At 43.1% G+C, this 22,168-nt stretch overlaps 1 protein-coding gene and 1 pseudogene across 1 annotated transcript; one reads left to right on the forward strand and one right to left on the reverse strand.

Annotated features, from left to right (window-relative positions):
* The first annotated feature begins 378 nt into the window (after positions 1-378).
* LOC127762491 (chaperone protein ClpB1-like) lies at positions 379-3,044 on the forward strand (annotated as a pseudogene).
* Positions 3,045-11,454: 8,410 nt separating this feature from the next.
* Positions 11,455-14,134, reverse strand: LOC127763946 (uncharacterized). The gene has a single exon (XM_052288754.1). The coding sequence runs from the start codon at positions 14,073-14,075 to the stop codon at positions 11,772-11,774; it is 2,304 nt and encodes a 767-aa protein (XP_052144714.1). The 5' UTR covers positions 14,076-14,134; the 3' UTR covers positions 11,455-11,771.
* Positions 14,135-22,168: the final 8,034 nt, after the last annotated feature.

Genomic DNA, 22,168 nt, shown 5'->3' on the forward strand with positions numbered 1-22,168 from the left:
ACCGAGACTAATGTAGTTTTTGCACCACCTAGCAAAGATCACTTCTCCGATTAATGGTCATGGATTGACATTGATGAAAGAGAGGTCCAACAATGGTGAAAGGGTAGAGTCCAACGCTGCATCAGCATCACGGAGGAAGGCAGCAGCGCGGCGCAATTAGCGTGTGATCGCATGATTAGTGCGTGCCGTACCGTGTAAAAAATACTCGAGGCATTCGTCACTACTGATCAGCAGCGAATCCTGTAGCAGATTCTTTTTTTGTAGCTTGCCTTTTGGTTTGTTATTTCCTTCCTGTTTTGCTCAGCCTCAAGCTGCATATAATGCTCTCATGCATAGTGCTATAATCAGAAGCACTCGTTTCACTCACCCGAGCCAACCATGGCGAGGCAAACCAACGGCGGCGGCAGCAACAAGAAACCTTCTACTGCTGCCGGCGGCGATGCCTCACCGGACAAGCAAAATGCGCCGCCGCCCGACGACAAGAAGCCGCCGCCGGACGGCACTGCGCCGTCGCCCACCACCCCTTCCACCGGCAATAATAATCCGTCGAGCAACAAGGAGCAGCGTCCGAAGCCGGCGTCCGACACTCCGGCGAAGAGCACGTCTCGAGGGCCCGCGCGTGGTGGAGGGAGGCGCGCTAAGAAGGATCCTCCGCCACCGCCGCAGCCGCCGCTACAGCCGGCGGCGGCGGCGAAGGGCACGCTGGATGCCTTCGGGCGCGACCTCACCGCGGAGGCGGCGAACGCCGACCCCGTGGAGGGGAGCGAGGAGGAGATCGACCGCGTGGTCTGCATCCTCTCCTGCAAGTCCAAGAACAGCGCCGTGTTCGTCGGCGCCGCGGGCGTCGGGAAGACGGCGATCGCCGAGGGCCTCGCGCAGCGCATCGCCCGCGGCGAGGTGTCCGGCGTCCTGGCGGGGGCGCTCGTGGTGGAGCTCAACGTCGCGGCGATGATCTCCGGCACCTCGTACCGCGGCACGTTCGAGAAGCGCATGACGGGCGTGATCGCCGATGCGGAGGCCGACGCGGCCGCCGGGAAGGTGGTGCTGTTCGTGGACGAGATCCACATGCTCCTCGGCGCCGGCCGCGTCTCGGGCGGCTGCATCGACGCCTCCAACATGCTGAAGCCGGCGCTGGCGAGGGGCCGCGTCCGGTGCCTCGGCGCCACCACGCACGACGAGTACCATTGGTACATGGTGAGGGACGCTGCGTTCGAGGCCGGTTCCAGAAGGTGCACGTCGCGGAGCCCAGCGTGGACGACACCGTCGCCATCCTCCGCCGGCTCAAGCCCTCGTACCAGGACCACCACGGCATGGAGATCCAGGACGCCGCCCTCGTCGCCGCCCCCAAGCTCTCCGGTCGCTACATTCCAGGTGAGATCACCTGATCTTAGTGCTCGATCGATCAACTCTGCTCACGATGTGTGTGCTTCTCAGCGAGGCATTTCCCGGACAAAGCGATCGACCTGGTCGATGAGGCGTGCGCGACGGCGAGGCTGCTGATGGACCGCCGGAAGAAGAAGCAGGCGCAGGCCGCCGGGAGCAGCAACGGCGGCGACACGCCCGTGGCGGTGGCACTGGCGCCCAAGGACGAAAACGTCGGCCCCGACCACATCGCACAGGTACGACGCACGCCGGCGCGCGCCACCGCATCGACGTCGCGCGCCGGCGAGACACTGACCGCGGTTGATACGCATGCGTACGTGCAGATCGTGAGCAAGAGAACGGGCATCCCGGTGGCGAGCCTGGGGGAGGACGAGAGGAAGAAGCTGCTCGAGCTGCCGCAGCTGCTGCACCGGCGCGTGATCGGGCAGGACGAGGCGGTCGGCGCCGTCGCGGAGGCGGTGGTGCGGTCGCGGTCGGGACTCGGCAACCCGAACCAGCCGTCGGGCTCCTTCCTCTTCCTCGGCCCGACCGGCGTCGGAAAGACGGAGCTCGCCAGGGCCCTCGCCGAGCAGCTGTTCGGCAACGCCAAGCTGCTCGTCCGCATCGACATGTCCGAGTACGTCAACGCCAGCTCCGTCACTCGCCTGAGTCGCCTCATCGGCTCCGCTCCAGGGTACGTACGTTACATGTCTGGCTGTGAGCTTGACCACGCTGGCTCTCTAATGGCGGCCGCGTTGTGTGATCGCGTCGCATGCGTGCAGGACGAACGGGTACGACAAGGGCGGGCAGCTGACCGAGCTGGTGCGGTGGAGGCCGTACAGCGTGGTGCTGTTCGACGAGGTGGAGAAGGCGGACGCCGCCGTGTTCAACGTCTTCCTCCAGATCCTCGACGACGGGCGGCTCACCGACGGGCAGGGCCGCACCGTCGACTTCACCAACACCATCATCATCATGACCTCCAACCTCGGGGCGCAGCACCTCTCCGCCGGCGCCAGCCACGGGGACGACGCCACGGAGGCCGCCGCCGCCGCCGCCGCCGCCGAGCAGCGCGTCCTCGCCGACGTCCAGAGGCACTTCCGGCCGGAGCTCATCAGCCGGCTGACGGAGATGGTGGTGTTCCGGCCACTGTCCGGCGAGCAGCTGCGGAAGGTGGCGACGCTGCAGCTCCATGGCATGGCCGCGCGCCTCGCCGAGAAGGGCATCGGCCTCGACGTCGCCGACGCGGCGCTCGACGTCGTGCTGGCGCGGTCGAGCGACCAGGTGCGGGCGTACGGGGCGCGGCCGATCAAGCGGTGCCTCGAGAAGGACGTGATGACGAGGATCTCCAAGATGGTGGTGCAGGAGGAGGTGGACGACGACTGCTACGTCTCCGTCGAGGCAGACCAGGGGAAGGAGGAGCTCGTGTTCACCGTCGACAAGCAGGCAGACGCAGAAGAGAACGACGCGGCGGCGGAGTTGTCGTCTTCGTCGTCGGCGGCTGGGAAGAAGAGGAAGCGGAGGCCGCCGGCGAGGTATCTCGTCGTGATTGACGACGACGAGTAGTGAATCGAATCCTGATCGTGATGATCGTTGGGCTATGATTTCTCACAATTTGGAACTCTCTGCCTCAAAATTCTGATTTCTGAATTCTGATCATTGTTCGTGGGTTTAGTGGATTAGTCCTCAATGTTCTGTTATTACCGGTTGTTAAAATTCCTTGCATATGCATTCATCTGGTCATTCCCGCGAAATTATTGGCCAATGCCACGAGGTGACGCAAGCTACGCTCTTCGGTCTCCATCTGTCCTGAAGGAGTTGAAGTCTTGAACTCCTGGTCCCATATTGTCTTACTCCTACAACTAGGAAGGAAACCACGGAGATGCGCGGGTAATTTATTTGTTGTTTATAAAAAAGAATATAAAAAATTGTGAACCATAGATTACATTATAATCGTAAAAGAAAGAAATATTTATACCATGAAATAAATCATAAACTTTTGATATACTAAATGATAATGTCTATTATATTCAAACAAACTCGCTTTATCCCGGTTATACGTAAACTCGCCTATCACCATCTTTCGCAAACATACGAGTTAATATGGGTTTTGTTTTTTTTTCTTTTACTATACATCTAAGTCACATACGCATGTTCATGGGTAATAATACGAAGGAATAATCCATATTGTCAAAATTATTTGTGCTAATTTTGTTAACACTTTTTATATCAGAATAGCATAATTACATAAGGATATAATATGTTTCCATGTGACATTTTTTATTGTAAGTATGCATATTTTCTTTTTGTGAATAGTAGTATGTGCATTCATAGGATGGTGTGCACACATTTATATGAGCGCTTACGATTGCTTTTTACATGGCTAGTAAAAAATACTTTCAAAAAGTTTGGTGGGATGGCATGAAGCGGCGCCACAGTGGCACGACTTCTTCGAGAAGATCGCCATGAGTGTCATTACATAAACTTTACTTTAGTGCCTCAAAGAAAGAAACAAAAAACTATCAGATGGAGCAGATTGTATATTAACTCTTCTTTTTTATTCTTTTTGACATATCTTGTGTACATACGTACATACAAAGCGATTAAATGGTTTTTAGTTGGAATAGATCTAATGTAATGGTTGGAAATAATGGATCTACGTGTATACAAATGGCCAAATATTTTGTTTTCTTATAATGTTTCTAAATTTTTTCTAATTTATTAGAGTTGTCACATGGTTAAGTGCTTGTAGGAGTGTAGAAATATTATTACTCACACTGGCAACCTACTCACCGTCAACTATTGTTTGTTGTGGTTTAGTGGCATACTCTTCTTACGTATCATTTGTTGAAGTTGCCCACTTAGTATAGTCCTATATTCAGTGCTTGATGACACACATGCTTATTGGATATCAGCTAATTATTAGGTGCACTGTGCACGAATGCCTCTTAAGCAATATTCCCACTAATACAGAACTTATATACTTATGATTAGTGGGAATATATGATTGATATATTAGACTATTTTGTATTGATAAAGTATATTATATACTACTCCCTCCGTATTTTAATGTATGACGTCGTTGACTTTTTGACAAACGTTTGATCTTTCGTCTTATACAAAAAATTTATGTAATTATAATTTATTTTATTGTGATTTGATTTATCATCAAATATTCTTTAAGCATGACATAAGTATTTTTATATTTGCATAAAATTTTTGAATAAGACGAGTGGTCAAACGTTGGTTAAAAAGTCAACGGCGTCATACATTAAAATATGGAGAAAATATGGAGGGAGTACATATTAAGGGTTTTAGTACGTAAGCAATAAGTTGTAAAGTACTTAACGGATTGGCTACTCTCTTATTTATTGAGAGCACGTTTCCTCGATTGATCTAGGGATTTTTATAAAAGAAATTAATACCTTTTGATAATAATATCTAAGTCCGTCTAAACCATTATATTCCTTATAATTAAATTGATAATTATGACCTGCATTTATATATTTAAGTGCAACGTGCGTATTGTTAGAAATATATCTGTCTATCTACTATATACTAAAAGTCCATTAAACTTCCTACAAATGCTCCTAAGCCGCCACGTGGCATCCTATAAACACTCCTAAGCCACCACGTGGCACTCTAATAAATTAAAGAATTTCTTTTAAAAAAGAAAACATCTAACCGTTGATTTTTATTAAATTTGGTGGACCCATTATTTGTAACCATTACATTTATCTATAAAAAAATCATCTTCACCTGGGCCTGCTGGCATGTACGTACGTACGTACGTTTCGTACGTCTCCTCCCTCTCAATTCTTTCCCCCTTTTTTTCACCTATTTCTTTTCCTACTTTCACGCTTTTAGAAAAGCAAAAATTCTATGTTAAACAATTAAGCAAAAGTAACATCTAAATCACAAAACTAATATTTGATTCGCTTATGTTTTTGATTATTTTACATTTAAAAACTCATATCCACTTTAATTCAACTTTGCGAAGAAATATGTAATATTAATTAGGGCTACATCTTCCGACTTTTGCGTGCCACTTAAGAAATTACACAATTATAAAAATTAATGATATATATTCTATCATCGTACAAAACTTCATAAAAAAATAATAGATATAATAAAAGTAAAATGAACATAAATTTGTGTAATATAAAAAAATTTATATCCAAATTCTACAAATATTGAATACAAAGAAAATATCCGAACGTCAATTTTCACTTAAATCAGTGACCCATTATTTTAGACCATTAGATTAGATCTACTCCCTTCGTCCCATAATATAAGGGATTTTGAGTTTTTGCTTGTAACGTTTGACCACTCGTCTTATTCAAAAATTTTTGAAATTATTATTTATTTTATTTGTGACTTGCTTTATTATTTACAGTACTTTAAGCACAACTTTTTGTTTTTTATATTTGCAAAAAAAATTTGAATAAGACGAGTGGTCAAACGTTGCAAGCAAAAACTCAAAAGCCCTTATATTCTGGGACAGAGGGAGTATTAAAGAAGGCAAATCCCTTCCTCCTAACTCCCGTCCATTACCTAAAAACACACACTCCCGTACATTTTACATAGAAGTAGGAAAAAAAATACGTCCTACTAATTTTCCAAAAAAAAAGGCTGAACACTATTCATCGGGAAAAAAAGCCCAAAAAAACATTACACTATTACAATTAAATTTAAGAGATGTAAAACAACTAAAATTGGTATTTAAAAATTACCGACTGTTACGAAATTATGATATGTTACTATAAATTTACCATTAGATTTATATCAAAAACTACAAGAAAAACTAATTCCATCTATTTATTTCATCATAAAAATTATAACAAAAATAATAATATCGATTATATCATCATATATAACTTCATAAACATGGATAACAAAAATTATATCTATGATTATTGGAAGTAAATATTTCGTTCATTATGAAAATGTGATAAGTTACAGTAACATTAGAGTCATGATAACATTATCAGATTGTCATATAAACTACTTTCATGTATTCATATATTTAATTTTTATTGTGAATATACTACTTTCATGTATTCATATTTTTAACTTAAAGGTATCAAGCATATGTCCCATTAATCTTGAATGTGTCCGACCCACTTACAAATTCTTATCCACCAAACATCGAGCTACAATTGCAAACAAGGTATTTGTGCATCATATCGAATATCTAAGATATGATGAACATGTGTACCATTAGACGCTTCTTATCCACCAAACATCGAGCTACAATTGCTAACAAGGTATTTATGCATCATATCGAATATCTAAGATATGATGAACATGTGTACCATTAGACACATAATAGAGGTAAAGGACATTTTATAAGGGACATTTACTCATTTAACCTTTTTCTAAAGTTTAACTACAATTTGATCCTTTTAAAAAAAGTTTGCTCATTTGACCATGTTTTTCAAAATTGAAGTTATCGTCTGACCCTACTTTCACTGCATCCTGAGTTTTTCATTTAGAAAAAAAAAAGAAAAACATGTATTTACAAGCCCAAATGACACTGAATACATCAATCTTATCCTCACCCACTCATTTGCTCATTCCTTATCCCCTTCTCTCTCCTCTCTCTCTCCAAAGTGCGAATGGTAGGAGGAGCGGTGGCGGCAGCACGGCAACAGCTGCGGAGGGCCCCCGGCTGCTTCGCGGAGGGTAGGAGCAGTGGCAGAGAGGTAACATTGACTCGCTGACGAGGAGGACCGCTGGCGGTGGTGGAAGAGGCGGCGACAACTCAGCAGAGGGGAGGCAACAGCTCCATGAAGGGTAGGAGGGGTGGCGTCGGCTCAGCGATGAGGAGGACCGCCAGTGGTGGCGAATGGGAGGCGGCGGCTGCGGAGGGGCAGCGGCAACCACGGATATGGTAGGAGGAGCAGAGGAGGGATGGTATTGGCTCGGTGACGAGGAGGATAGGCGGTGACGGTGGAGGGGCGGCGGCACGGTGACGAGGAGGACCACCGGCTCCCACGCACATCTCCACCATTAGCTTGCTACCCGCGGTTTCTTCCGCACAAAATTGGACCAAAGGAGAAAAATTAACTTTGGAAAAGTAAGGTCAAATAACTAAGGGTAGAAGTGGTATTTGGGGCTTTTGTTAACACTGATTAATGCTCTTAAGAGAAGGGGGTCAGAGTGTAGCTTCGGTTTTGAAAAGAATGATCAAAAGAGCAAAGTGACCAAAACAGGGTCAAATCGATAGTTAGACATTCAAATAGGGTCAAATGTGCAATTGCTCCATTTTATAATATCATTTTGTATCATTTTATGAACATACATAGCCAAAGATATGTGTGATTCACTTTAATCTATCTAAAAAAACATGTCTACGGTAATAAGAATCATAGGAATTTAAAAGACAGAAAAACTCAGGAGCATATACCCTAATAGTAAATAAAAATTATCAATGGTTAATGCCTAGGACATATAAAATTATAAAGTATTATTTTATCAGTTTATTAAACGCCCTAAAAACCCTCCTACAACGTCTATTAAAGCCTTTAACAAATAAGAGGAAACTTTAAATTTCTTCTGTAACAAATAAAGCATCTAAAACTTTTATCCTCATTAATTTAATGCTCCCATTAATTTTAGCCATTGGGTCATTTCAATGGGTATGTGTACACACATTATTTAATAAAAAAACATTCATCCAAGCATGTTGTCTAACAGAAAATTATTTGAGATGTCATGTGAGGTTGTAGTGACCTGTTGCATGGTTTAGAGGGTTGTTGTCTGGATGACTAGTGTTGAGTTTTACTAGGTTGCCAGCCATCCAATGCATCACAAAAAGAGTCCATAGGAGATATTTGTGTTTTGTTGATTAAGCTACCATCAAGAGAAGGCAACAAGGGAACCCCAGTACAAATATTTTTTATGACTAAATCTTCTCTTAACTCAAGTATCTATGTAATATTATTTAAGTCACGTTGGCTTGAAGCATGCATAATTTGATAACATGGTATAACTAGAAGGCTACATGTTAGAACATTCAATTAACCCATCTTAGAAATAATAATACTTAGCAAGAACTCAAGTAGGTAACAAATTTCTATCTTTAATTTTGATATTTAATTTTAATTGTTGGAAAGGGGGAGATAGAGTGAATGGTTCAAACAGTTATGTGAATATTGTTCAATTTGCAAGCTAAATGTTTTTTTAAAAAAATGAGATATAGCGGGTTACTGATTCTGATAGCAAGTAGTAATCGTATCCAAAATACATACAAAGAACCATCATACATAATTTTAGCATTCAGAAAGATAGAGATGCCCGTGCAATGCGCGGGCTACCTTCCTAGTTCTAGATAAAAGCTCTTTTTTTGGCTTTATAATATTTAATTAATCTTGCACTAATGACTTGTGTCGTTTCGTGTGTCCAAGATAAGCTCAGCTATTGAAGTAGATCAAAGCCTACGTTGGACATAGAAGCTACACATCGACACGGTGTCAAAACAATATATAATATCTTTAATTTTCAAATATTATACGAATAGAGAAAACACATAATACCTGAAAATACGTTCATGATAATTTAGTAATATCATTTTGACATATTATTATCTTTTACCTAGGGAATGGAAATTTTTTAGAATTGTTACTCATAATTAGAGTTGTTTTTATTTTATTTATATTTTTATGGATGTTTCGATGAAATGCGCCTAATTAGAAACTCTATATAACATATATTTTGCATAGTAAATATAGGCAGTTTGATTTTCTATCTAATAAGTGAGAAAGAAAAAAGAAAAAAAGAATGATGTGGGCCCAGTGTCGTGCGTACGTATCAAAGTATGGACGTCCTTTCTGTTTTTTTGGAAATACCTATACGTGCACGTACAATGCGAGTTTTTAGATAAATTTAATTGTATTTTTATAATAGATCTAATGGTTAGAAATAATGGGCCCATGGGATTTTAAAATTTATTAGAGTGACACGTGGCGACTCGAGAGCGTTTATAGGATGCCACATGGCAGCCTTGGAGCGTTTGTAGCAAGTTTAATGGACTTTTAGTATATAATAGATAGATAGATAAGGGGTTCAAACCTGTATAAAAATATTTGTCCACCATCTTCTTACTATAATCTCGCATATTGCTCAGTACCGACTGTAAGTGTCAAGATAAGACATACCTTCTATACATGGGTTAACGGAATACGACAATACCATATACCTAATAGTATAGAGGAAGATATCCTACAATTAAGGAAATACGGGAAATAATGTTGGAAATTATCTTCCAGGATTAGAAGGTGTCAGAGTCCCTAGTCAGGGAAGATGAGGATTCCTTAGGCCCATATTCCAGTTTATTTATCCGAGTCCTACTTGGAGAAGAAGATGATCTACGCCATAAATACATGACTCGAATTACAGGCCGTAGCCAAAGCCACATCCGGAAGCAATCCTTTATTTGGTGAATAGATCTTGTTGGGCCGTTCTCGATAGCTATAGTCGGCGAATTTGTCTAGTCGTCCAATCCCTCATTGTACTCTGTGTGGTATTTCCATCCATAATACATATAAACTGGAGTAGGGTTATTACTCATCTTGAGGGCCCAAACTAGTATAAATTTTTGTTCCTTGTCTACTTGATCCGATCTCGCCTATACCCTGGTTCCAATGATCCCCATACTCTACAAATACCGTCTTCGGGTATAGTCCGTCGACACCAACGATCCACATACTCTAAAAATACCGTTTTCGGGTATAGCCCGTCGACACCAACGATCCGCATACTCTACAAATACCGTAGGCGGGTACAGCCTGTCGACATCATTCCCATCCTCTCTTCTCTGCCTTCTTAGCCCTTTCTCTTCTCTCAATCCATCCCCATCCTCTCATCTCTGTCTTCTCGGCCCTTTCTCTTTTCTTGATCCATCCCCATCCTCTCTTCCCCATCTGGCGAGGACGCTACGGGCGGCCTCCCCATAGTGGCGCACGGCAGGCAATCCCCTGAACGGCGACGTGACCTCCTGTTATGGCAGTCTTGATGATGGCACGACCTCTCCTCTGCGGCCAGCGGCCATCCCACGGTATATGAATGGGATCAGGGGTCCGCTTGTCGTCCCCACTTGTTGCCTTGCGTCTCTCCCTGGCCATGATCTCAAGGCAGCCAGATCCAGCCGTCATGAGCTAGATCCAGCCGCCGATCGGAATGAAAAATATGGAATTTTCAGAAATAAAATTGAAGAGCGAAGAAACAACAGACCCATATAAGGGAAGAGTGGTGGCGGTTGATGGGATATCTAAAATCTATAAACAAAATCTTAAATAGAGAGCATACCATTAAGTAGAACGGTCACAACGGTTGGCGGGACTTCCAGCCAGTAAAAATAACCCCAATGATAATCATGTTCGATTTTTAAAATCTCAGTGACAATAAAGAGGAGTCGAGGCAGCGGATGGGCAGTCGAGGAATACAGTGACAAAGCTGTCAATGGTTTGACAGGACTTCTAGAAGTAAAAAAATTGAACCCAAACGATAATTATATTTGATTTTTAAAATCCCAATAACAATAAAGAGAGGAGACAGTAGACAAGCCATAAAAAGTACAGTAGCGACGTTTGACAGGACTTCTAAAAATTATAAAAGCGAAACCCAACGAGATAGTGAACTCTAAAAACACTACATGGCCTAATTCTTAAAGGTTCTTCTAAGGAGGGCGAATATAAACATTGGTAGATCGAGCAAGCAAGGAGCAGTGATGAAGAAGAGGTAGCGACTGACATGACTTTTAAAAACTATAAAATTAACAACAGGGGATTGATAAAGTTATGCCTTTCAAATCGTAAGATAACGAGATAACAAATTAACAAATTTTAAGTAAAATTATATGTAAAAGTAGATAATTTTATATGGGTAATAGTCGTACGATTGCACAGGCCACCTAGCTAGTTTTTATAATAATGGAGATCAAGCATGAGTAAAAAGATTACATTAGCGCGAAAAGTGCTAGTAGAGTAAAAGTGGAAAACAACCTTTAAAGAAACTAAAGAATCTGATGTTGCTTGAGCTAGAATTAAGGTCTCTACTAAGACACCAAAGCTAACCGAGCACCAAAACAAACATGACCATTTTTTAGATAATGGAATAAACATCCCGGTCTTTGCTCAAAAGAGCTACAGCCCATTATTACAATCTAGCACTCCACATCGAGTGTAGTCCAAATAAGACAGCAAACATCGCGGAAGGATAAAACGAACCAATAAAAGATAAGGAGAACACATTATTAAAGTCTATTTGTTAATCTCCACCTATAATTGGACACAAACATGAATGTTTAACTCAAAAACAGAAGTACTCAGCGGACACAAAATACTGAACACAAATATTAAATATAGCAGCAATAAGGAGGAATATAATGACCGATATACAGTGGTGCCAATTTACGGCGCCGGATGTGGGTGTGGGGACGGAGAATTAGGCCGGTCGACGATACCAGCGTGTGTCAGCAGTGCCCAGAGGTGGGTAATGAGCTCGCCGCCCATCGTCAAATGCTGGACGTGCGCCGTCGCATTGTCCGCCGGGGTGACGAACAGCATCAGCTCCGCCCACACCCTGGCCAGGAGCTTCCACGTCATGTCCTGGTCCGGGATCACCATCAGCTGTGTCCAAAGCCTCGCACCGTGCACATGGATGCCGCTCTCCGGCGAGCTCGCGGTCGCCGTCGACTCCGCCACCGCCTTCAACCTGTCCAAGACCTCCTTGTCCGACGCGCAGCCACGGAGGCAGCCCCGGAGCTCGAGGAGCACCGCCTCGGCGATCGTCCGGGTGGTGTACTGGTGCTCCGGCAACAGCTCCGGCGCCGACGACACCAGGTAAGCGCAGTACCTCGACAGGCTCGTCGCCACTGCACGGTCGCCGTCGCCGTCGCCGCCGCCGGCGGCCTTTCTCGCTCGCGGCCGCGTCTTCTTGTGGGTTATTGCCGCCTGCATCTGCATGTCACAGAGGCAAGTGGCGATGTGCCAGATGAGAATGGCGTGCGCGCACGTGCGCCACGTCGCGCCTCCCCACGCCCAGTCTAGCCCGTGTTGCCGCAGCGCGGGCGCGGCGCGGCCGCCGCCGCCGAGGACGCCGTCATCGTCGTCGCGATCCCTCAGTGCAGACGCGAGCGCACTCTCCACCGCGGCCGACACCTTCACCGATCGCGTCTTGCCGCCGTTGAACATGAGCCTGTCCAGCCACCGGCGAGTCGCCCGCGACAGCCAGTCCTTCACGGCGTGGCCAGGAGAGGCGTGGCGGACGATGGAGTACTGGCTCATCGTCTTCTTCCAGTACACGCCACTGCCGCAGTAGCACAGCACGCGCAACACGGCCTCGAAGAACGGGTTCCCCTGCCATGACGGCCGGAGCACGTACCTGCACAGCATCTTCACCTTCTGCCAGTCGGAGAAGAGCACGGCGACGAACTGGTATGCCTCGAGGACGATGACTAGCGCTATGATGAACATGGTGAGGGCGACGTCGAGGTTGACGCCATTGACCTCGATGCTTCTATGGTGAGTAGGGTGGTAGTGTCGAAGCGAGTGGGAGGAGAGGGTGAGCACGCCGATGGTCATCACGAGGGCGCACATGGCGAGGTGTGGTGCCGTGCTCACCGCGGCGTGGCAGATGAAGGGATACCTCGTGTAGAACAGGTCGTAGAGGAAGCCGAGCTCCACTTCGATCACCCGGAAAGCTCTGCCGTCTCGTCTTGATCTCCGGTCGCCGCCGTCGTCGTCGTCGTCGTCTTTTCCCTGTCCGAGGAGGCCCTTGAGGACAAAGTCCCTCGTCTTGGGTTGGCCGGACTCGGCCAGAGGATAGTTGCTGCACCTCCGCCGGAGCAGCTTGAACAGGGCAAAGGAGAGGCAAAGATCCCGTCGCGCGGCGGCGCTGGCGTCGGCGACGGAGCTGCCCATCAGCAACCGTCCTTTGCACCGCCAGACGCTCTCGACCGTCACCAGCGCACGCGCGCCGTCCACCTTGATCTTCTTGACGTAGTCCAGCGCCGTTGGCTCCATGACATCCGTCTCCTCTCCTCTGACTACGTACTTGTACCCTTCCATGGTCACCGGATCTTCATCGCTGCCGCCCTGCTGCCGGCTCAGGTCGTGCTCGTAGGTCATGTAATCAGCGACGAGCTTGTTGTCCGCCTCCAACCTGTCGGAGCGCAGCGCCAGCCGGTAGCCGAGGGCGCTCAACGCGATCTTCCCCAAGCTCACGAGCCAAACGATGAAGAGGTAGATCTTGAGCTTCGGGGAGAGCACGGAGGAGTAGTAGTGGAGGAGCACGGAGACGTAGATGACCTGGAGGCCCCGGTTGAGCAGCACGGTGGCCGGGCTCTTGATGTCGGCGAGGGTGTAGGCGGTGATGGAGTCGGAGCTGGCGAGGACGAAGAGGAAGAAGCAGGACCAGACCACGAACAGCTCGTGGTGGAAAGGGGACGACTGCATGAGGCCGATGGTGTAGGCCGCCACCGGGTAGGACACCGTGAAGGCGCCCCACACGACGAGGCGGACGGTGGCGCTGCTGCTCCGGCGCCTGGAGGAGCCGAGGAAGACGAGGAGGGCGAGGATGGCGGAGCAGAAGAGCACCAGGAGTTCGATACGGGCCAGCAGGCCGAGGTTGCAGCCTGCCGGTAGATCACTCGTGGTTGCATTGCAGACCAGCCGCGGAGCCGGCTCCGGTGCTACGGACGGCCGCCGCGACATCGATCTCTGATTCGAAGATTAAATTTCCGAGGAAGGAGCGTGACTGTATGATTGATGGACAAAAGGCGGCTGATGCACAAATACAATGTACTACATGCATACCATATATTTATATGCGGAAAGCCTGAAATCACACCATGAGAGAGTAGCCAACAAGCTGGGAAACTATTAGAGCAAGTTTAATAGTATAGCCAACTGTTAGCTCTAAATTATCTATAGTCAACTTAATAGCCAATTCATATAATAGTTACCTATAAACATACACTACATAATTAATATCTAATCCAACATGTTATAGACACATGCATCTTGGAGTCTGTGCTGCAGCTGGCTACAAATCTATAGCTCGCTGCTCTTCTCTCTCCTCTTTTATCTCATCGAAATATGTTTATAGCTGGCTTATATAGTCTGCTATTATACCTGCTCTTAAATATCCACTCATTTATTATACTCCCTCCATTTTAGGTTACAAGACACGTTTTGACTTTGGTTGATCAAACTACTCTAAATTTGACTAACTCTATTGAAAAAACTTTTTTCTATAGAGTTAGTCAAACTTATAATAGTTTGAATTTGGCAAAAGTCAAAATGTCTTATAACCTGAAATGAAGAGAGTATGTCGACTAAATGGTTATGATAAAATTTCAAGACAAATTGACATAATAAATTAATATGTACTCCCTCCATCCCATAATATAAGGGAATATTCCCTTTAGGTAAAGATTAAGGATGAAAAGAAAACACTACGATATCCCTATTAAATGTGATTTTGGTTGTGGTAAGCGGGTAGTTGGAGGTCAAAATAGGTAGAAATTTCAAATAGAGATGATGGATGTGACAAGTAGTATAGCAAAATCCCTTGTATTATGGGACTAGTAGAAGAGATAAAATACCTTATATTATGGGATGGAGGGAGTAATACATCACTCAAACATGCAAGTGTAAATTCAATTTAACTTTATAAGTTGTAACAAAAATAACAAATTAAACTCCAACTAGTAGGTTGGCTCGCACAATTGCAGGGGTAACACCGACATAAAATTATCTAATTTTTTTACATAGATTTTTAAAAAATATTTATTAAATATTCAACTCATTGCCACGTACGTGATTTTTAAAAAATGAACCTTATATTATCAAGTTTACAATTATTTAGTTTTTAAAAGTTACACAAGTGCCACCCTATACTGCTCTGTCGCTCCTCCTCTAGTTGCTCATCTCCGCTTCCATTCATCGTCCTCGGGACTTCAAAAATTTCTTATCTCATCGATTTATATTTTCTTATAGTTTTAAAGGTAACGTCGACTGCAACCATCCTTTATGTTCCACCTGTCATCCCTTCTCTTTATTATTATAAGAATTAATCGAACATGGTCATCTTTTGAGGTTCCGTTTTAAGTCAAGTCAATTTCCACCACCCTACTCTTAACAGCCCGCCCGGTGCCCTCCATTTTATTTTATTATCATTAGAATTACTCGAACATGGTCATCTTTTGGGGTTCTGTTTTTATAGTTCTTCGAAGTCAAGTTAATTTTCACCATCCTACTCCTTTACTCCTTAACAGCCCTCCCACTGCCCCTCCTTTTTATTGATATTAGTATTTTAAAAACTAAACCTGATCATCGTTGGAGTTAAGTTTTTATAGGGTTTAGAAGTCCGATTAACTGTTACCACTCTACTCCTTTATGGCACGCCCACCACCCCTCCTCTTTAATGTCATTAAGATTTTAAAAATCGAACTTGATCATCGTTGGGTTCCCCTTTATAGTTTTTAGAAGTCTCGTCAAACGCCATCACATACTCATTTATGACCCGCCTTTCACCCCTTCTATTTGTTGGCATTGGGATTTTATGAATCAAACATGATCGTCGTTAGGTTATATTTTTATAATTTTTAGAAGTCTCGTCAACCGCTGCCACCTTACTCCTTATGGCCAGCCTGTCATCCTTATTTTGTTTATTATTTGGATTTTAAAAATCGAAGCTGTTCGCTTTGGGTTTCATTTTTTTTGTAGTTTTTAAAAATCTCTACTCCTTTATAAAACAGTCCGGCATTGCTAGGAGCCTAGAATGCAGCTAATACTATCCATCGTGCCATCTCATCTAATATTGGTTGTAGCATCAACTATGGCATCATCAAGCGCTTATATGTTCGGGGTGAAGTCGGAGCTGCTACTGGTATGATAAGCTTAGCAATGATTACACTTGCCTCCTTACATTTATCTTCGTGGAGAAGGTACTAGCAAAGGTTGTGGTTGGTATGATGAGCTTTGGGCAAAAGCCTTATCCCGGTCTTCACATGGTGACACCTATGACACCATTCCCCCTCCTTGTGGTCGTAGCCGTGTTGTTTCTCTTTTTACTTTACTTGAAAACCTAGTTCCGGTGCTCTGGATGAGCATTGTCAATGTCTTTTGGTGTGGTGTCCTTCTTGAAGGCTTTGTCAAGAAGATCATGCTCTATGATTGGGTGGTGGCCAGTGGCCACATTCCCTTATGTTGCGTTCTTCCCTCTTCTTTCCCAACTCACCTCCCTCTTTTTCTATGTGCATGTTTTTTAAATTACTTAACGGTGTGTTTTTTACAAAAGTGTTTTTATAGGAAAGTTGTTTTAAAATTATATTAATCTATTTTCAAGTATTTTTAAGCATACTTAATCAATCACACGTTACGGATTCCCGTGCGGTCCCAAACTCAGCCTTATTGTTAGCAGCGACGACGTCAAGCTTTCAGGTTGAAGATCGTCACCAGAAGTTGGAGCCGCTGGTCGTTTTTGGCTATGAGCTGAGCAACAATGAGTAGTAACGGGTTTCTTTCCGGTCATTGTGTTCTGGTGCTGTGCTACCTAAGTTGTTTTTGTTCTTTGGAGGATTTTTTTTTTCCCGGTTCCCTTTCAATTAATCGTGTAGTTGTAATATTTTTGACATGGTTTCCTCACAATGTTTGCCAAATCTCTTCTTGCACGAGAAAAAAAACATTTTTGACCCATCATGTATGACAGTCTTTGGTGATATTCTTTCCCACTTCAGTGTTAATATGAAACTGTTAAATTATCCAACCTTTCTTTACAGAAAAAGGTCAAAAATACCCTCCTAAACTTTGAATAAGTCAGTTTAACATCCTAAACTTTAACATCCAACCCCCTAAACTTTGCAATATAATCTATATTACCCCCTAAGGAGTTCTTAATGGTAGTTTTGCATATTTTAGAAGCTTAAACGAATAATTTTGAATAATTAATATTACATATTAACATATCATGGGTAGTAAGTCATCAATTTATCCTTACACAATGATTACCATCCTACTGTTATGATTGTACTTGTTCGTAACTGAGAACTAATAAGGGGAAAAAGAAATATTTTAGTGGAGATTTTCATAGATATGTCCAATGTGTAGGCTACGTGATCAAACTCATCGAACTTATATACAATTAGATAAAAACCATTCTGCGAAACAATCTGAGGGTTACATAAGTAAAAATTTGGGTGGTTGAATATCCGTTTCAAATTTCAGGGCGATAAACAAACTTTCATCCAAAGTTAGTTTAGTAGGGCATTTGGATTTTTTTTTCCTTTTCTAAACCATGGTTCAAATCCCAGAGGTGACAAATATTAAGCATACGCATGTGTATGTGCTTTAAATAGATAAATTTTCAGTAAGGTAAGAGATTTGCGGTTGGCCTCTTCCCTTCGAGCATGTGTTACAGAGACACAGGGCACATTCGTGGTGTGAGCATGTGTACCCAATGGGTTGGCAGCACAGCCCGCCCCACTTAGACTGTCTCCAACAGCGGAGACCCATTCTAGAGACTCATATCATGGATTGGGTGATGCACAGTAAAAAGGTCGGACACTCAAAAATTCCTTTCTCCAACAGCCTACCCAGTGCTCCCACTCTTCTTCTCTCTTCACCTCGTCCTCCCGTCGTGGCAGCGGCATCAGCGGAGCAGGCGGGTCCCAGCCCTCGTCTCTCCTCCCTCCTCCCTCCGGCGGCCATCGGCTCCAAGTCATCCTCGCGGCGGCGATACGCGCCGTTCATCCTCACAGGGGCGGAGCGGCGATGGCCAGGCGGAACGCTCCCGCCGGCGGCTTGTGGCACGGCCTGTCCTCGCGACGACGTTGCTCGGGGCGGAGTGCGCCCGCTGGCGGCTCGTGGCACGACTCCTCGCGACGGCTGTGGTCGGGGCGGAGCGGCGGTGGAAGGCGGAGCACACCCGCCGGCAGCTCGCGGCACGGCTCGTCCTCGTGGCGGCGATGCTCGGAACGGAGCAGCGGGAACTGCGACGACCGCGCTCCGCCGCGGACTCACCCGCCGGCCGCACTCCGCCCTGACGCCACTACGGGAGCAGGACGCCTCCTCCCCGACGGCGCGCTCCGACCGCGCCCCGACGGCGCTCCTGCCCCGCCGCACCAGCTCCGCCTCGCCGCACCAGCTCCGCCTCACCCTGGCCCACCGCGCGACTGCGCGAGCTTCGTTCCAGTGTTTTGCGTCGGTGGAGAGAGGAGACGGATATTTGCCTAGCGCTTTGGCCGCTACCCAATATGCGTATCGCATTTGCCTCTCCCGTTGGAGGCTGTTTTTTTACCCAAAATCACTGTACACGACGGATAAATGAGTATGCGTCGCGTTGTTGGAGACAGTCTTACACCCTTATGTGTAGGTGTGTGCATTTGCATCTTTCCTGTAATTGCAAAAAAAAATAGACCTTTCTCTTCTTTCCATTTCCTTTCTTTGTTTTTTTTTTATTTTCTCTTATTATCGGATCCATCCTGTTCATCTCCTTCTCATCTCTCTGCATTGCCGGCCTAACCAACCCCGGTGTGCGCCAAGCCAAGTATCATATTCCTGCTGCAAAAGACCATGCCTGCACATCTATCTATCTTCTATTATATACTAAAAGTCCATAAAACTCCCTATAAACGCTCTCAAGCTGTCACGTGGCACTTCTACAAACGCTCCTAGACCGTCACGTGGCAATGTCTAATCTCACCGTCGATTTTCATTTAAATTGGTGGACCCGATAATTTATACCATTAGATTAGATTAGATGTATTTTATTTTAAAAACCAATAACTTATTACTCTGTATACGTATACGGGAGATCTATATAACAATTAGGCAAGAAAAAGAAAAAGAACATAAGTAGTCTATAAGTACATACGACTTGGAAAAAGAAATAAAGCTTAACCACTATCCATCGAAAGTTTGGAACAAAGAAAAATCTACGCACGGTGGTCTATTGGAATAGTATTTTCAAAATCCCTTACTATAAAAACAAAAAAAAACAAAAAAAAGTGTATCATTCGAAAAAGATCGATGGTCTTTTAAAATAGTATTATCTACTATTTAAAGATAAGTATATTACTCTACAAATCATTGTTAAACTAAATCTATATTATAAATATGAAATATCCCATCAATGATCTTTGTTCGTTCTATCTTAACATACGAGGCTGATATATATAATAATTAATGTTATGATAATTTCTTATTTCACATCATATTTTAGGGTGTCAAATATCACTTGACAAATATATAATGCTGATTTAAATTTACATTTGTAAAAATGAAAACAACACAATTTAGTTGTTTCATTTTACACCGTTAGATTAATTGTTTCTCCTATATATGGATATATGAGAAATATATAACTGTTGACCGAAAAAGTACTCCATATGTACATATGGTTGAAAAAACAAGAATGCTTACATATTGTTTGCCGGAAGAATATAAAACGTACTTATGATAAAGCCCAGAAAAATCGGCACTCCTTAAAAATAGTTTTCTACAATTTAAGGATAAAAATATAATAATCTTGAAATTTACGCAAATGTAAATACAAAATATCCAATCAATGCTTTTAAATGTTCTATCTTTTAAATTATTTTAAAATTTTATATCCAATTTGTGATCCGGTTGTATTCCTTTAAATAAATAAACTACTCATATCTATGGCCCTAAATACATCACAAATATGGAGCTGACTTGTAATAATTAATGTTATGATAATAATTTCACATCATATTTTAGGTGTGAAAAACACTTCACAAATATACAACACTAATTTAAATGTATATATGTATTCTCCAAATTACTAAAGGTGTCTCATGTGATTAGAAACAATAGGTGTAGAAAACAAACCGGACACTGAACGAACATGCACTACAGTATAGATATTTATCAAAATATGATACGGTACATTGGAGATTATCGTGGTGGTATTTAGAAAATCACTGTCTTGGTTACGTATAAATTCTTCTATTATTTTGGGATAAAATTTAACTCCTTCCATTTATGTGACAGAGGGAATATAAGTAATATAAATCTATCTTTGATGATTACATGAAGTAGTATCATTAGTTATATTTTTAATAGAAAATATGTTTCATTAATATATAATAAAATTAAAATGTTACTTAAAATCATCTATACCATACAAAACAAAAAAATGTTATATAAAGTTTGGAAACTCCAAAAATTTTTAAAAAAGAATCACACACAATATAAATAGATATGAACTAACTCCATTATTGGGACATATTTTATCTAATAAATTTGAGGATATACAGATTCAAGTAATACGCCCAATAGTTATTAACGAACATACGTTAGTAAAAAATATTTCAAAAATATCATACACACATAAACGTTCATAATAATAAAATTTCAAACAACATTAAACAAAATGCCCGCGCATATGCGCAGGCTACCTTCCTAGTTTGTAAAATAAGAACACGATGCGTTGTACCTAGCTCCATTTTATTACCCAATGAAAACAAAAAAACCGAGAACGATATGTGTCTTCTAAGATCATTAGCTACATGATAACAAAGGTGCATGAAACCATGAGACAACATCATGAACTGTAGCTTTTTTTTTCGGGGAATGAACTGTAGCTTTATGAGCTGATGTACAATCTACAAGCATCGTGACTTTAGTGGCATTTAGCTTTATGAACTGTAATTGTTAATTGACATTGATGCTACTAGCTCTACGAAGGAACAAACCAATCTGACAGCTAATCCACTCACTCCTAATTAATCATACCAGCTACTCCCTCAGTCCTAAAATATATACATTTTTAGATGTCGACACAGTCTTCCCCGCAAAAAAAAAAGATTTCGACACAGTCTTCGAGATGATACTTTGATCAATAATATTTATAAAAGTAATATGTTTTAAATAATTTTTTTGCATATTATGATAGTTTGTTTGATGATAAATCTATTAACATCAATTTTATGCAATTGATCTTTTTTATTTGTTCACTATTAATAGTCAAAGTTACAAAGATTTTGACTTGGCACTATTCTAAAAATGTTTATATTTTGAGATGGAGGAAGTTGTTCTCAACATGAACAAATCCATATATGCATGTGCATCATGTTTTTTCAATCTATGTAGCTTTTTTTTTATAATGCGTCATGTGTATGTTTATATTAAGATTCAGGAGTAATGTGCCTCACAATTTCACGAAGCTAACCCAAAACCAAAAGACCAAAAAGAGAATCAAAGGAAAAAAGGAAAAGGCTGGGGGTACAGAAGGCTATTTCCCACGGCATCAAAAGAGTGACCATATTAACACATTCACCAAGGCCAGAAAGATCTTCACGCCAGAGCGCTACCTCGTGAGTGGCCACGCGCATCACTTTGGTCCAGGAACGTGACCCCTGATTCGGAAAACCTAATACGCGAACATTCGCGAAGGTAACTGCACAGCTAATGGTAGCTGATTCTTCATCTATAAGAGACATCATCCACCTATACTTCAAATACAATTTTCTCTTAAACTATTCATCCGATATATGATCCGATTACACCGTTGTGTTCGTAACAATTAAATCTTTACAACAAGATCTCACATGATTATATTTTGATGAAAAATCACAAATTACTTTTATGATATGTCTAAATTACTTTTAGATTTCATTAAGTTACTTCTTAGATATATAAAAGTAAATTCAGTAAAACCTAAAAGTAGTTTACATATATTATAGAAATAACTTAGAACAAAACGAAGGTAACTTTGGCATGTTATTTGAAGTAAATCCGTTGTAGAGATAAAAACATGACTCTATCTAGAAATTAAA

This window comes from Oryza glaberrima, chromosome 2, assembly GCF_000147395.1.
Source record: "Oryza glaberrima chromosome 2, OglaRS2, whole genome shotgun sequence".
Classification (NCBI taxonomy): Eukaryota; Viridiplantae; Streptophyta; class Magnoliopsida; order Poales; family Poaceae; genus Oryza; species Oryza glaberrima.